The 12,766-nt window shown below is 43.2% G+C and overlaps 1 protein-coding gene across 2 annotated transcripts in view; it reads right to left on the minus strand.

Annotated features, from left to right (window-relative positions):
* Positions 1-12,766, minus strand: part of LOC100707465 (synaptic vesicle glycoprotein 2B) — a 41,997-nt gene that overhangs the window by 10,736 nt on the left and 18,495 nt on the right. Inside the window, exons 9-11 of one of the 2 annotated variants that reach the window (XM_003449243.5) lie at positions 10,626-10,714; positions 6,669-6,744; positions 6,194-6,282 (exon numbers count right to left, since the gene is read on the minus strand). In XM_003449243.5, the coding sequence (XP_003449291.1) occupies positions 6,194-6,282; positions 6,669-6,744; positions 10,626-10,714 (254 nt within the window). Of the gene's footprint in view, positions 1-6,193; positions 6,283-6,668; positions 6,745-9,478; positions 9,530-10,625; positions 10,715-12,766 lie in introns of those variants that run through there. The other variant, XM_025909400.1, reaches the window with a different exon arrangement.

Below are 12,766 nucleotides of genomic sequence, written 5' to 3' on the forward strand. Positions count from 1 at the left end.
TTGTGATTTGGTGTTTAAAAAAAATAAAATTGAACTGAATGTTACTGAGTTGATTTGAAAGTGTGTCAAATAAATATCTCAACGAATCACAAGCTGACCCTCATCCTTACTAGCAGAACTAGCTTTTGCCACACTGGTGCTTAAGGTATCCACTAGATGACATCTGAGTAATAAATGGTGCAGCCAGTAGCATCACTGGTGCAAATGTTAGCTGAAATGGCTGTGTGGCACCCAGAGCAAGCATGGGTTTAAGCACCTAGAGTCGCTGCAGGCTTTGTTGGACAAGTAGACCAAGCTGCTGCAGAGCCTGCTGTCCCGGTTGGGAATGGCAACCTCTCCACCTTCGGTCTCCAAGGTCATAGTAGTAAAAGGTGCTTTGGTTGTTCACTTAGAGTAGAAAAGGGCTATATAAATACCAGTACATTTACCATTTTCAAAGCAGACTGGACTGTGCGTTTTTCGCCCTGCTGAAGGATGCTGCCAAGGTGGCTGGAGCTGGGGGAGTCTGAATGAGAACAACGGCTGCTGGAGCTGATGGTGACAAATATTCGTTTATATGCTTCCTCTGCAGACATCAGAATAGGTGAGGATGTGGCCATCATGCCTAGCTACCATGTACCTGTACCCAACCCGCAGAACAAACACCTGCCACCCGTCACAGGCATTTCCAGAATGAGTGTACACTCAAAGAGGTTGGTCAGGTGGTCTGGGCCACCAGCTCTCCGAGGCTCAGGATGAACATACACCATTCCAGTAAGAATGCAATTTCAGACCTACTATTTATCAGCTCAAACATCAAAAGACATGAATGCTTTAAAAGCATCAACATCAGCTCTTCTCTGACAGCATGGTGGGAGTTTCTAAAAATGACAGCGTCCTCATTAATCCCATGCAAACGTACACCTATCTGGAACAACCCTGACATATTACAAAACAATAATATGATTAATTTTCCAGAATGGAGTTGTAAAGGAATTAAATACTTAGAACATATATTAGAGGGAACAGAATTTATTCCATTTGACAGACTAGTTACACAATATGGGATCAACAAGAAAAGATTTTTAGAATATCAACAAATTAAATCCATAGTAAAAAAGAGATTTAACCTCAGTCAAGCTGAATTACAAACACCACCAAGTGCGGTACACTTTCTTACTCTTAAATCCCCCAAATTATTATCTAAAATATACAGAACACTTTCTAAAATAGATGAATCAATATCCCTTCCTATTGCAAAGTGGGAAGCAGATTTATCAGTAAGCTTAGACCAAAACTTCTGGTCTCAGGTATGCTTAAAAACCTTTAAATTGATTAAAAATCCCAGTCTGCAATTAATACAATACAAAATACTACATAGAGTGCACTATACTGGTCATCGGATGTTCAAGATGGGCTTTACATCTTCCAACAACTGCTCACACTGTCAAGGCAATACACCAGACAATTACATCCACACCCTTTGGTTCTGTCCACCAGTGCAGAAGTTTTGGCGTGAGATATGTGAAGACTTATCAAAGTGTCTGAAATGTAACATTCCAGCCTCCCCTTTAGTGTGCTTGCTGAGCAACTTGGATGAGGTCACTGCAGAAATAAACACAGCCCACATTGTTTTTACAGCCCTATGCATTGCCAAGAAAACGGTCCTCCTTAACTGGAAAAATAAAAATAATCTTAATTCTAATCAATATAAAAACCATCTAATAGATCACATTAGTCTTGATACAGCCTCTGCCACCACATTTGATCAATCCCTTTGGGCTCCTTTGATCGGCTTCATCACCTAGTGGGGGTGGGGGTCATGGTTTGGTCCTGCCTTCGCTATTGTGGTTGATGTGGAGGTTGGGATGGGCTTAGGGCGCCAGGAGAACCCCTAGAGACGTTATCCCTGGAGGGCACAACCCGGGGGTTGTGGTCATAACCTGGTGAGTGGCTCTGGTCGCTCTTAGAGGGTGTTCTCCTCGTGGCTGCGTGCAGCGGGGCTGGGGGATGGTCTGTACTGGCGGACGTAGGTTACTGGCCTGGTAGCCTGGCTGCCCCTGAGTGGATCCGGGGCAGGCGGGGGGCTTGGGGTTCGGGGGTGCTTCGTCTCCGTGATGGGGCTCTGGCTGGGCCTTGGGGGCTTCGGTCCTCGTCGGTGTGTCGCCGAGGTTGTGGGCCGGTGGGTGCACGGGGGCTCAGCCCTGGCGCAGGGGGCCTCTGGTGCATCGACCTAACTGGGGGACTCTTCAACTGGCAGGGAGGTTGTTCCATCCTTGCAGAAGTCCACTCTGCAGGTGGGGGAGAGACACAGGAGAGGTGGAGAATAAACCTAACCTGGGTGTCTGTTGTCTTGTGTAGTCTGGAGATGATTGAATGTTGGGGTGGGTATAGTTTCCTCTGCGGTGGGGTGGGGTGGGCCTCCCCAGGTCCTGTGGGGCTTAGCGGTGCTGCTGCCGTGGGCCCCGATCGGGATGGGCCTGGGCTCCCTTGCCTTGGTGGGTACTAGAGGACGGGGGTGCCTACTGGGGTCAGCCGGGGAGCTGGCCCTAAGGAGGGGCATCTTGCCCCTCCCTTCTTTTCCTCCCCATCCCCGGCTGCCTCCCTCTTCCCGCTCCACCACACCCACCCACACAGGTAGGGCCTCGGGGTGCGGGTGTGTCACCAGGGTGCAGGGGAGGCATTCCCCCCCCTCTGTCCCCTTCTGGCCACCTGTGCCTCAATTTTATTTCACAACTTAGACATCCACATTATTCACACTCTCATAACACACACACACATATATATATATATAGGGCCTTGAGGGTGATCACGTTAACGGCGTCCAGAGGACGGTCTGTGTATTCAACCCTACCTCTGGCGCCGGTGCCCACCTCTCAATTTTAAATCCATGTAGACATTGAGGGTTCTCGGGAGGGGCCATGCTAACACCTGCTGCTCTCTGGCAGCAGCACCATGCCCTCCCTTGTTTTAAATGCACTTTAGAACAACACGCAGCAACACTACACATGAGCGGGAGGAGGGAGGTATGGGGTCTTCACACACCCCCGTTCTCTACTAGCCATCGGGGCGGGGGCTGGGAGGAGGTGTTGGCTGTCCGATTGGCCTCCCTGCTGCTGCGGAGCCTGGGGCGGTCTGCTTGCCTCCACCTCGGGGGAAAGGGTCACATCTCTTGGGTCTGGGTGCTGTTCCCCCCTCTGGGGGCGAGGGTACCTGGACCCAGGGCATAGAGTATGTTTGGGGAGTATGATTGTGTGTACATGTCTATGTATGTCTGTCCCTACGTTGGGTGAGTGCTGAGTGTTTGTATATGTGTGCATGAGGGTGGGAAAGCATGTTTATGTCTGTGTGTGCCTGTTTGTCTGTGTCTATATGTCAGGTCGAGTCTTAGACTCCACCTCCCTGGGTACTCCCAGGCCCTCCAAGTGTGGAGGCCTATCTCCCCTCACCACACTCCCTGCTGGTAACTGATGCCCTCAGGGGTTGGTGCATTGGTGGTTCTTGGTGTCCGGGGCTGGGCGCTCAGGTATGCACCAGCTCACTCCCGGTGGCTACTTGGCGGGGCCCGATGCCTGTCGCTCGGTCAGGCCTCTTCCGGGGCCTCGAAGCCTGCAACTCGGTTCACTCTGGCACAGCTGGCTGCCGGCAGAGCCGGCGGGCACGCCGGTGCAGCCCCCTCTGGCTTCTGCTCCGTGGCTACTGGGTGACCCCCTCGTCTGGGGATCTCCTCAGCCCTTCCCAGGAAGGTGGCACGGATGCCCCTCCGGTGGTACTTCTTGGGCTCTCGCACTCTGGGTCCTCTGGATGTCTGGAGCCTGGATCTCCTCCATGCCTGCTTCATGCCCTGGGGACGGGGCTATGGGCCTCCACACCCTCTAGCAGACCGTTACATGGGAAAACCTTTTGTATACAAGCGCGTTGAGCCACACAGGTGTGCACACGGGTGTTCACTGTTCGTAGACATAAACTACACCTTTCTTAGCTGCTACTTCAAAGCACATTGTGCGCTGTCTGTCCTGCGTGCTGCACAACAACTTTCAATATTTAGTATTTACTGCTGTTCACACACAGCTAGATTAACGTGATGGTGTTGTGTTTAGTATGTTGCTTTGTTTTTGTTTGGTTTTTTTTGCTTGTCTTCTCTTCTTTTTCTCTCAACAGGTGATCCAGGAGATTTTTTTTTTTTTTTTTCTTTCTCTTTGTCTTTGTAAGTGCCCTTTCTCACTGTCCCTTTTCCCTTCTGTTTTTCTTTTCCTTCCTCTCTTTCTTTCTCCCTCCCCCGTCATGTCTGTCCCATCTGTAACAACTGAAAATAAAATAAATAATAACAACAAAGTTTGATCAAATGGACCAATACGGCAATGCCATGATGATCCATTTGGCAAAATAAATCCATTTGGTATCCTTGTTGGTCTTCAGACAACAATTCTGACGGCTTAAGAACCAAATGGGACAGACAAAAAAAAAAAAAAAAAAAAAAAAAAAAAAGAATGCAATGAGGTATATGGGGTATACACCAAATCTGAAGAAATCTCTGGAGATCTACCTTTGGCGGCCCATACCCTGGGAGGGGTGATGGGCAGTAGTAGTATACGCCAGGCATGAGTGGATTCAGGCTATACACAGTCACTAATCCACCAGAACCTGGTTCAGAACCTGAGCTTTGGTGGAGTTATTGTGTGTGGATTTTAAGCATGCACATAATGATGTTCACAGGTGTCTCATAGAGCCGGTGAAAATTAAATAGAGGGCCAAAACAGAGAATCAAGGCCGCAAATAGTTCCTGCCTTGCGTAGCTGCTGATTTTGTAAATAGACTGGCTGGGGTTTGAAGGCTGGGTCGGGTCAATGTGTGGTGATGTAATCACAATGTTCTCGAATTTGCGTGATGTGTGCTGCCCTCACTGGTGACATCAGGTTGTCTGACACTGCTGCGGTGTATACTTTCAGGTTATCTTCATTAGTGATGATGAAAACTACTAGGACCATTGATTGCATTGGTGATTGGATCTTCTGTTGCTTGCAGTGCAGAAGGTACTCCAGGCCTCCAACTCCATTTCCCTGTGAAATGCTATTTGCCTGGATACCACAAGATAAAGTTACTCCATTACTCCACCACTAAATTATTTGCCAAGTGGCAAGGGCCCTTCAAAGTCACATGGCAAATGAATGATGAAGATTATGAGGTGGTGCCAACTAACAGGGCAGGAGCAAGGCAAATTTATTATCCCAATCGTGGAGACTGGTGGAGACTGTCTCATGAGCCTGGCGAATGATAGAGATGATTTACAGGCAGACAAACAAATTCTATCAGTCTTGCTATGTTCCTTTGTGATGGCCTACAGAACAGATGTTTCCGAATTGCAGCAGCCCTTTGCTGAGGTGTTCTCTCCTCTACCAGATTGCACTAACCTCATACACATCATTGTGAGACTGCCCGGGTGCTTTTTCACATCACTGGATTTAAGGGCTACTGGTAGATTCCCTTGTCTCTAGAGTTTGCTTTTACCTATACCTAAGTACTTTTATCTAAAATTCACACAATTGCACTCCGATGGATGAATCAGGGGAAGCTCGGGCTTCAGTATCTGTCCAGAAGGAAGTGAGGATAACTTCACCAAGCCTCTGATTGTTAGGTTACTGGCTCTATCATTTTAAGCACAGATGACACAGGCAGTGTCCACATGGACCCTCATGCACATAGTAATTATTTAGAATTTAGTGATTCTGATTTCCTTATCGATCACTTAACAATTTGCTCCCAGGAGAAATTAAGTTGTTGCACTACTCATTACATCACTTTGCATTTCCCCATAAAATGATCTAAAATGCATTGTCTCATATTTACCATTTAACAATATAAACTTATTGGCTACAGTCCCACACACCAACATAAATCCCTATTTTAATGAGGATCTTTCTCTTAGACCAGACAGGACAAAAGAAACCATTCTTTCCTTAGTTCAGACAGCAGATCATCTTAGAAGAGTCACATAGAAGAGCCACCTTGACGGGACAAGAGGGTCAATAGGGGGTCCATGTCCCTGTTGGGGACACTCCCATAGGCCTTAAAATCTGGGACTCTCCACCAGTTGCTCTTAGAACTGAAGAAGCTTCTCAGATGAAACATCTTTATATGTTTAATATTAAATTACAGCATATTTAAGTAGATAAACCTCAAGCCAGCAGTGAATTTAAGCAGCATTAAAGCTTACTTGTCACGGATGTATTCTACTTCTTCATGGATCTGGTTCTCCAAAGGAAAGTCAAAAATCATGTTCTCCACTCGTTTTTTATGGAAAACCTAGAGAGAAACAAAACAATGAAAATCTGTTTTCTGTGCTCAAATCTTGTTTTGTCTGCTATGACATTGATATAGTCTAAATATTTGGGTACTATTGCTTTTATTCAGCAGATTCATTTTGACTTAACTCTTTAAAGCCAAGTTTATTATATTCGATATATCAGTTTTTGACTTCTGTGTCATCAGGGTGAATTTTTGTTGTTGTTGTTTTAACCCCCCAAAAAGCTGAAATAAATGTTAAAATACATTAACATACAGAAAAAAAAATGCCTGATGTAGCATATATGGTACAAATTAATATATAAAACACATATACAAAATAATACATCAACCAGATTTGAAATTATACTGTATTTAGACTCTGTTTTATGAGTAGATGACATTACCTGGACCTTAGACACATACTCTTCATGCTGAAGGTGTTTGATCATGTCAGGGAACCACACAGACAAGCCATAATAGCTGTTAAAACATGAGAGAGGCTGAATTAACAAAAGGTTAAGAATAAAAGTGACTCGTCATCACATCACTTTAGACTCTAGACTCTATTTTGGATTCTGACATGTGAACTGCAATGTTGCCATATTTCATTCCCATATCTGTTGTGAGGTAATACCGTATACAATTCATGTTAGGGTAATTTTTTCCTCAGCGATCTAAAAACCAGGGAGCAAGTATTTAGAACGAATTCTCTGCTTCGCTGACCCACCTGTGGGTGGAGTTTCTCCTGGAGGCTGTCCTTTCTATACCTGCTTATCAAGCTCTTGGTAGACAACTATGGAAAGATTTCCCAAATTATAACTCTATTAAGAAACCATACAGGTGAGCTACCTGAACTCTACTCCCACACAGGTCTTATTAATAGTATTACATCTTTACTGTGACTCTGAATCCTGCTGCTCCTCTGAAAAAGAAAGTCTCTAGTAAGAAGTAATTGACTCCCTGGTGTAACTCTAAGATGTGCACCTTAAAGCAGATAACCATAAGCTGGAGATGAAATGGTGTATCACTTATTTATCAGATCTTCATTTAGTCTGGAAAAATGGATCGCTGCTCTTTAAAACAGCCCTAAAGCTGGAAAATCATACTATTCTCAGTAAGTATCAATAGCATAAATCTTACTAATCTTAATTTTGAAGAAAAAACAACACCAGATTTTCCTTCAGCATTGTAGCCATGGTGACAAAATGTCACAGGTCTGTTGAGCGAACCATTCCTTTAGCTTCCTAGGACCTGGCGTCCACATATGTGGACATCACATTTTGGGTTGTCTAGACCAAAATACTAAATTTATCTCTACAAGGGCCTGATATCCACTTACGAGGACATTATGCTGCCACTGTTCTATTGAAATTTTAAACGAATATCCGCATATGTGGATCTCATTTTTGTCAGAAACAAAAATCAGGTGAAAAAAAAAATCTGGCAATTCTTTGTTTTTTACAGTCATCAGGTCCCAATCAGCCCAAATATCAAAGAGAATTAAAAAATGCATGCCATTGGAAGAGTTAGGGTCTTACGAGGTTAACCTTAATTAGTAACAACTTAATGAATTTCTTTACAAATAACTTTGATAATTATCACACCTTTAACAGTTTTTAGCCATTTTGACCACGTGTCTCTGTCTTATCTGGGGCAAATTGTTACCCAAATCAAGTCTGGCTCTCCCAGTGATGTCCTTCGCCATCCCTTTTAAAGAAGTTTGGGACACTATTGGACCTTATATTCAAAGGTTTATTAACAGCAGCCTGACTTTAGGCGATGTACCTGTAACTTTTAAACAGGCAGTGGTCCAGCTTCTGCTGAAATGCCCTGGCCTGGATGCCTCTTCATTGTATAATTTCAGACCTATTTCAAAGGTTCCTTTTGTTTCTAAAATTTTGGAAACATAGTTTCTTCACAGCTGCAGACTTTTTTAAACAGTCAAAAAAAAAAAATTGAGGTATTTCAATCAGGTTTTAAAGCACTTCACACCACAGAGTCTGCACTTTTGAGAGTTTTTAAATGATATTTTACTAACTGCTGACTCTGGGAATTCCGTGTTATTTGTGCTTTTGGATCTCACAGCAGCTTTTGATTCCGTAGATCACAACATTTTAATTTCTCGCCTAGAAAATCATGTTGGAATTAGAGGCACAGCCTTGGAGTGGTTCAAGTCATATCTGTTTGACAGAAGTTTCTCTGTCTCACTTGGTAAATTTTATTCATCCTCTGCCCCCCTCCCATGTGGTGTACCTCAAGGATCCATCCTCAGGCCCCTTCTTTTTAGCATTTATTTACTTTCCCTTTGCCATATTATTAAAAAAAACATAATGTCTCATTTTATTTTTTTGCAGATGACTGTCAGATTTATCTCCCTCTGAAACTGTCATGGTCCCCGTGTCTCTCTGGCTGGCTCACACTGGCTACAGGTTTTGTTTTTGTTTTTCTCTTCCTCTCTGCCTCTCCCTCGCTCCTCTCTGCCTGGGCAGAGCTCGTTACAGGCTCTTGTGCTTGGCCCACACACCTGTTTGATTGTCAGCACTTGCTGCTGATCTGGCTGTTTCACCAGCTACTATTTAAGGCACTGGCACAGAGCAGTTTGCTGCTGGAACATTGAATCTCCTGAATATCCCCCTCCTGGACCAGATTACGGACCCTTCCTGTGTGTGGCGGCGTGAGTGAAGTTTTGGAAGCCAGTGTGGCTGAAGAGGAGTGAGTGTGTGGATTACCCCCTCTCCCTGGAGCTCTGGACCCCCCTCCCAATTCACTCTACATATATATAGCACTGAGGTGTTCCCCGTTGTTAATAAACTGTCTTCTTTTGTTTGCAAAGAACTCTGTCTGCTCGTAAGTCTGTCTGGTAGCCATGACAGAAACATAATGACCCTAACTCCCTCAGGTCTATTTTCGAATGCCTTAAGAGCATGCCTCAGAGCATGGCTGGCTCTGAATTTTTTTAATTTTAATGAAAAGAAGACTGAGGTCATTATATTTGGGCCGAGTGGCCCTGGTGTCCCACCACCTGACTTGGGTCCTCTTACATCCTGTGTCAAACCACCAACCTTGGAGTAAAAATTGACACAGCTCTTAAAATGGACAAACAGATAAGTACAGCAGTGAGAATTGGCTTTTTTCAGCTGAGGCAGCTCTCTAAAGTCAAACCTATTATCTCTTTGTGTGACTTAGAGTTTTACATGCATTTGTGACCACTCACCACTTGATTATTGTAATGCACTTTATATTGGTATTGATCAGGCTTCACTATCCCACTTGCAAATGGTCCAGAATGCTGCTGCTCGCCTGCTGACAGGTACACACAAACACGAGCACATTACCCCTGTTCTTGCCTCTTTACACTGGTTTCCTGTCCATTTTAAAATTCATTTTAAAATTTTATTGTTTGCTTTTAAAGTTTTGAATGGCCTGGCTCCTACTTACCTGTCAGACCTTCTACACCTATACACTCCACAAATGTCCCTCAGATCAACTGACCAGTCACTCCTTGCTGTCCCCATGTCGAGACTGAAACTCCAGGGGGACCGAGCTTTCGCTGTTGTGGCCCCCAAATTATGAAATAAGTTGCCCCTCCATATTAGGCTGGCCCCAACACTTGAAATCTTCAAATCACTTTTAAAAACACACCTTTTTAAGGCTTTTAAGGAAAATTACCACAGTCAGCTTGTAGTCAGTTTTAGTCAGCTTTTGGTTGCTCTTAGTCTTTTTTTACTTTGTTAATTTTATTTATTGTATATTTTATTGTCTGTTTTAATATTTAATATTTACTGATTTATTTTATCCCTTTTTTAATTTATGTATTTATTTTATTGTTATTTAACTTTCTTTGTATGTTTAATGTATGGTTTTTAACTTTTATCTGTTTTTCTTTTACTGGAAAGCACTTTGGTCAGCCATGTTGTTTTTAAAGTGCTCTATAAATAAAGTTGGATTGGATTGGAAATAAGAATTTAACCATTAGAGAAAATGTTTTCCATGAGTATTTCTTCTTCATTCACCTTTTTCCACTTACTATGCATTTATACACCACTGCTTTCATTAAGCATAAATTATTATTCATCTCTAGCTGTCATCCACAGCGTGCCTTTTATCCTGTCTTCCTCCACTCAGCCCAACCAGTTGTGGCAGATGGCTGCCCGCCTGGTTCTGACTGACGTTTCTTCCTGTTGAAGGGAATTTTCCCTCCCCACTGTTGTCAAGTGCTTGCTCAAAGGGGGTTGTGTGATTGCTGGCGTTTTCTCCCTTTTATTTTGGGGTCTTTACCTTACAATATAAAGTGCTTTGAGGCAACTGTTGCTGTGATTTGGCAGCATATAAATAAAATTGAATTGAAATTGGGAACTTACCTGAAAGCCATGCAGAACCAGATGACAGCCATGAAGAGTGTAGCAAATCTCAGCTCTGCAGAAAGGAGAGATGCCACGTTCCTCAACACCTGGTTTACACATACAAACACAGAATGAGCCTAGAACCATGCAGTTTTTACTTATTACCACTGACTGCTATGTTTCTAAAACAAGGAAGTTTTCCCTCACAACATGTACCTAATTTCCTTGTCTTTATAAGTGGTGACTATGAAGACAAGGAATGTGGAGCTTGTTTTCAGCACCACTTGCTTTTCCACCTTTTTGTTAGCCCATTTCCACTTTTTCAAAAAAGAAAAAACAAGTTGCTGCCATCAAATTGGGCAATTAAATACTAAAATATCTCAGTTTAAACATTTCTATGTTCTAATGTTAATATGAGTTTATGAGATTTGCAAATTATTGCACTGAGTTTCCCTTTACATTTTATACAGCATCCCAACAATTTCAGAATTGGATTTATAACATAAGTGTTATACCCTCCGCAACCCCTGCTCACCTTGGAGTGGCAGTGCAAGAGTCTTTGGGCATCTGCAACTTACAAATGATCAGTGTTGGGAGTAACGCACTAGATGTACCGGCATTGCATATTTAAAATACAAAATATGAGTAACTGTATTCTGTTACAGTTACCGTTTAAAGAGGTGGAATGCAGTTACTTTATTAAAATAAATAGAATACACGGCCGTCATTTCCTGTTTTATATGTTAGGCTATGCCCTCTCTATGCCTTCTCTAATTTTGGGGATCAAACGCAGTCGGATGAGCATGTATATCGCATGGTTGAGAGCAGCCAGCCTGAGTTCGAGTATGAAATCTTAAATTATTTTTTTTTCCATCTGGGATTAATACAATTTCCCTGATTCTGATTACTGGAAACCCAAACAAAACATGTAATAAGAGGCTCTAATATAAGCGTCTTGTTAATGTTGGTGGCACCAGTTACACAATGGACCCAGAGCCAGCAGTGCAGGGGCAGGAATGCATTTCCGACACCTAACCTCTACCCACTCTTCCTCCAACAATGCCCAGGGCCCAACCAGGGTGTGGTGGTGCAGGATCTGTACGCATCCAAGCCAACCACAGCCTCATGTACACCCTGAACCGCCTGCTCGACCACCCACACCTGTAGCTCATTTACTCTGATCTGAATCAGTTAATGAGTTTGTAAACTTGTAGCTTTTGTCTTGGTTTGTTTTGTTTTCACACAACAAAAAATCCAAGTGAAATCCAAATAAGCCAAAATCCATAATTACAAACCACACGACAATGTTCAGTCCACTCATTGGTCAGATGTGTTTGGGGAAAGAGAAACACAAGTAAATACAGGAAGAAAGTGCTGTGTTCTGTACTGCTGAAGAACACAGAGAATTTATGGTTATTTCATGGCTAGCTGCTAGCCCGTAGAGACACAACTATAGTTCCCGCATTGAGAATACAAAGCATACATGGCTGCAGGATGTTTTTTTAGCTCAAACCTGCGACACATGATAGTTGGCTCTGATCGGGGTCAGCGCATCCTCAGACATTAAACAAACTGCTCTGGAGGGGTTTTTTGGAACCGTACCGAGACCAGCCTGTCCAAAGGATGTCGGTGCGGTTATTTTGGTCCACACTGTGTTTACTGTGTTCACACCTCCACAAACAAACCTCACCAAATCAGAGAATACAGCAGAGTTCCATTTAAACGGACTAAACACCACAGGTGTGAAAAATCCCTCTAAGACTCTTTTTAAACCATGTGGATCAGCTCTCACCAGTAAAAACATGACAAACTTTTACACTTAATATTTTAGTCTATTAAATCAACTTTAGATTTAGTCTACTAAAAGTAGAACAAAACAAAAAGACTTAAGATGTTTAAATTATGTTTAATAAATTTTTTTAGTCAAAATTTGCTGTCAAAATTAACACTGGAGGTTTGTGTCAAGCAAATTCGAGCTCTGGTGCCAGAGTGTCATTCTCTTTATCGTGTGTGCTGTTTGCTTGTAACTTTGCTCCTAGTCAGTGGAGAGGAGCGTGTTTTGATCATTTATAATTGTTTTGACCAAAGTATGTGTTTTGTGTTCTCCATTTTTGGTGGTGATAGTAGCTTCTCTGTCTCTTTTAGTTAAGTTATTAACA

This window comes from Oreochromis niloticus, linkage group LG7, assembly GCF_001858045.2.
Source record: "Oreochromis niloticus isolate F11D_XX linkage group LG7, O_niloticus_UMD_NMBU, whole genome shotgun sequence".
Classification (NCBI taxonomy): domain Eukaryota; kingdom Metazoa; phylum Chordata; class Actinopteri; order Cichliformes; family Cichlidae; genus Oreochromis; species Oreochromis niloticus.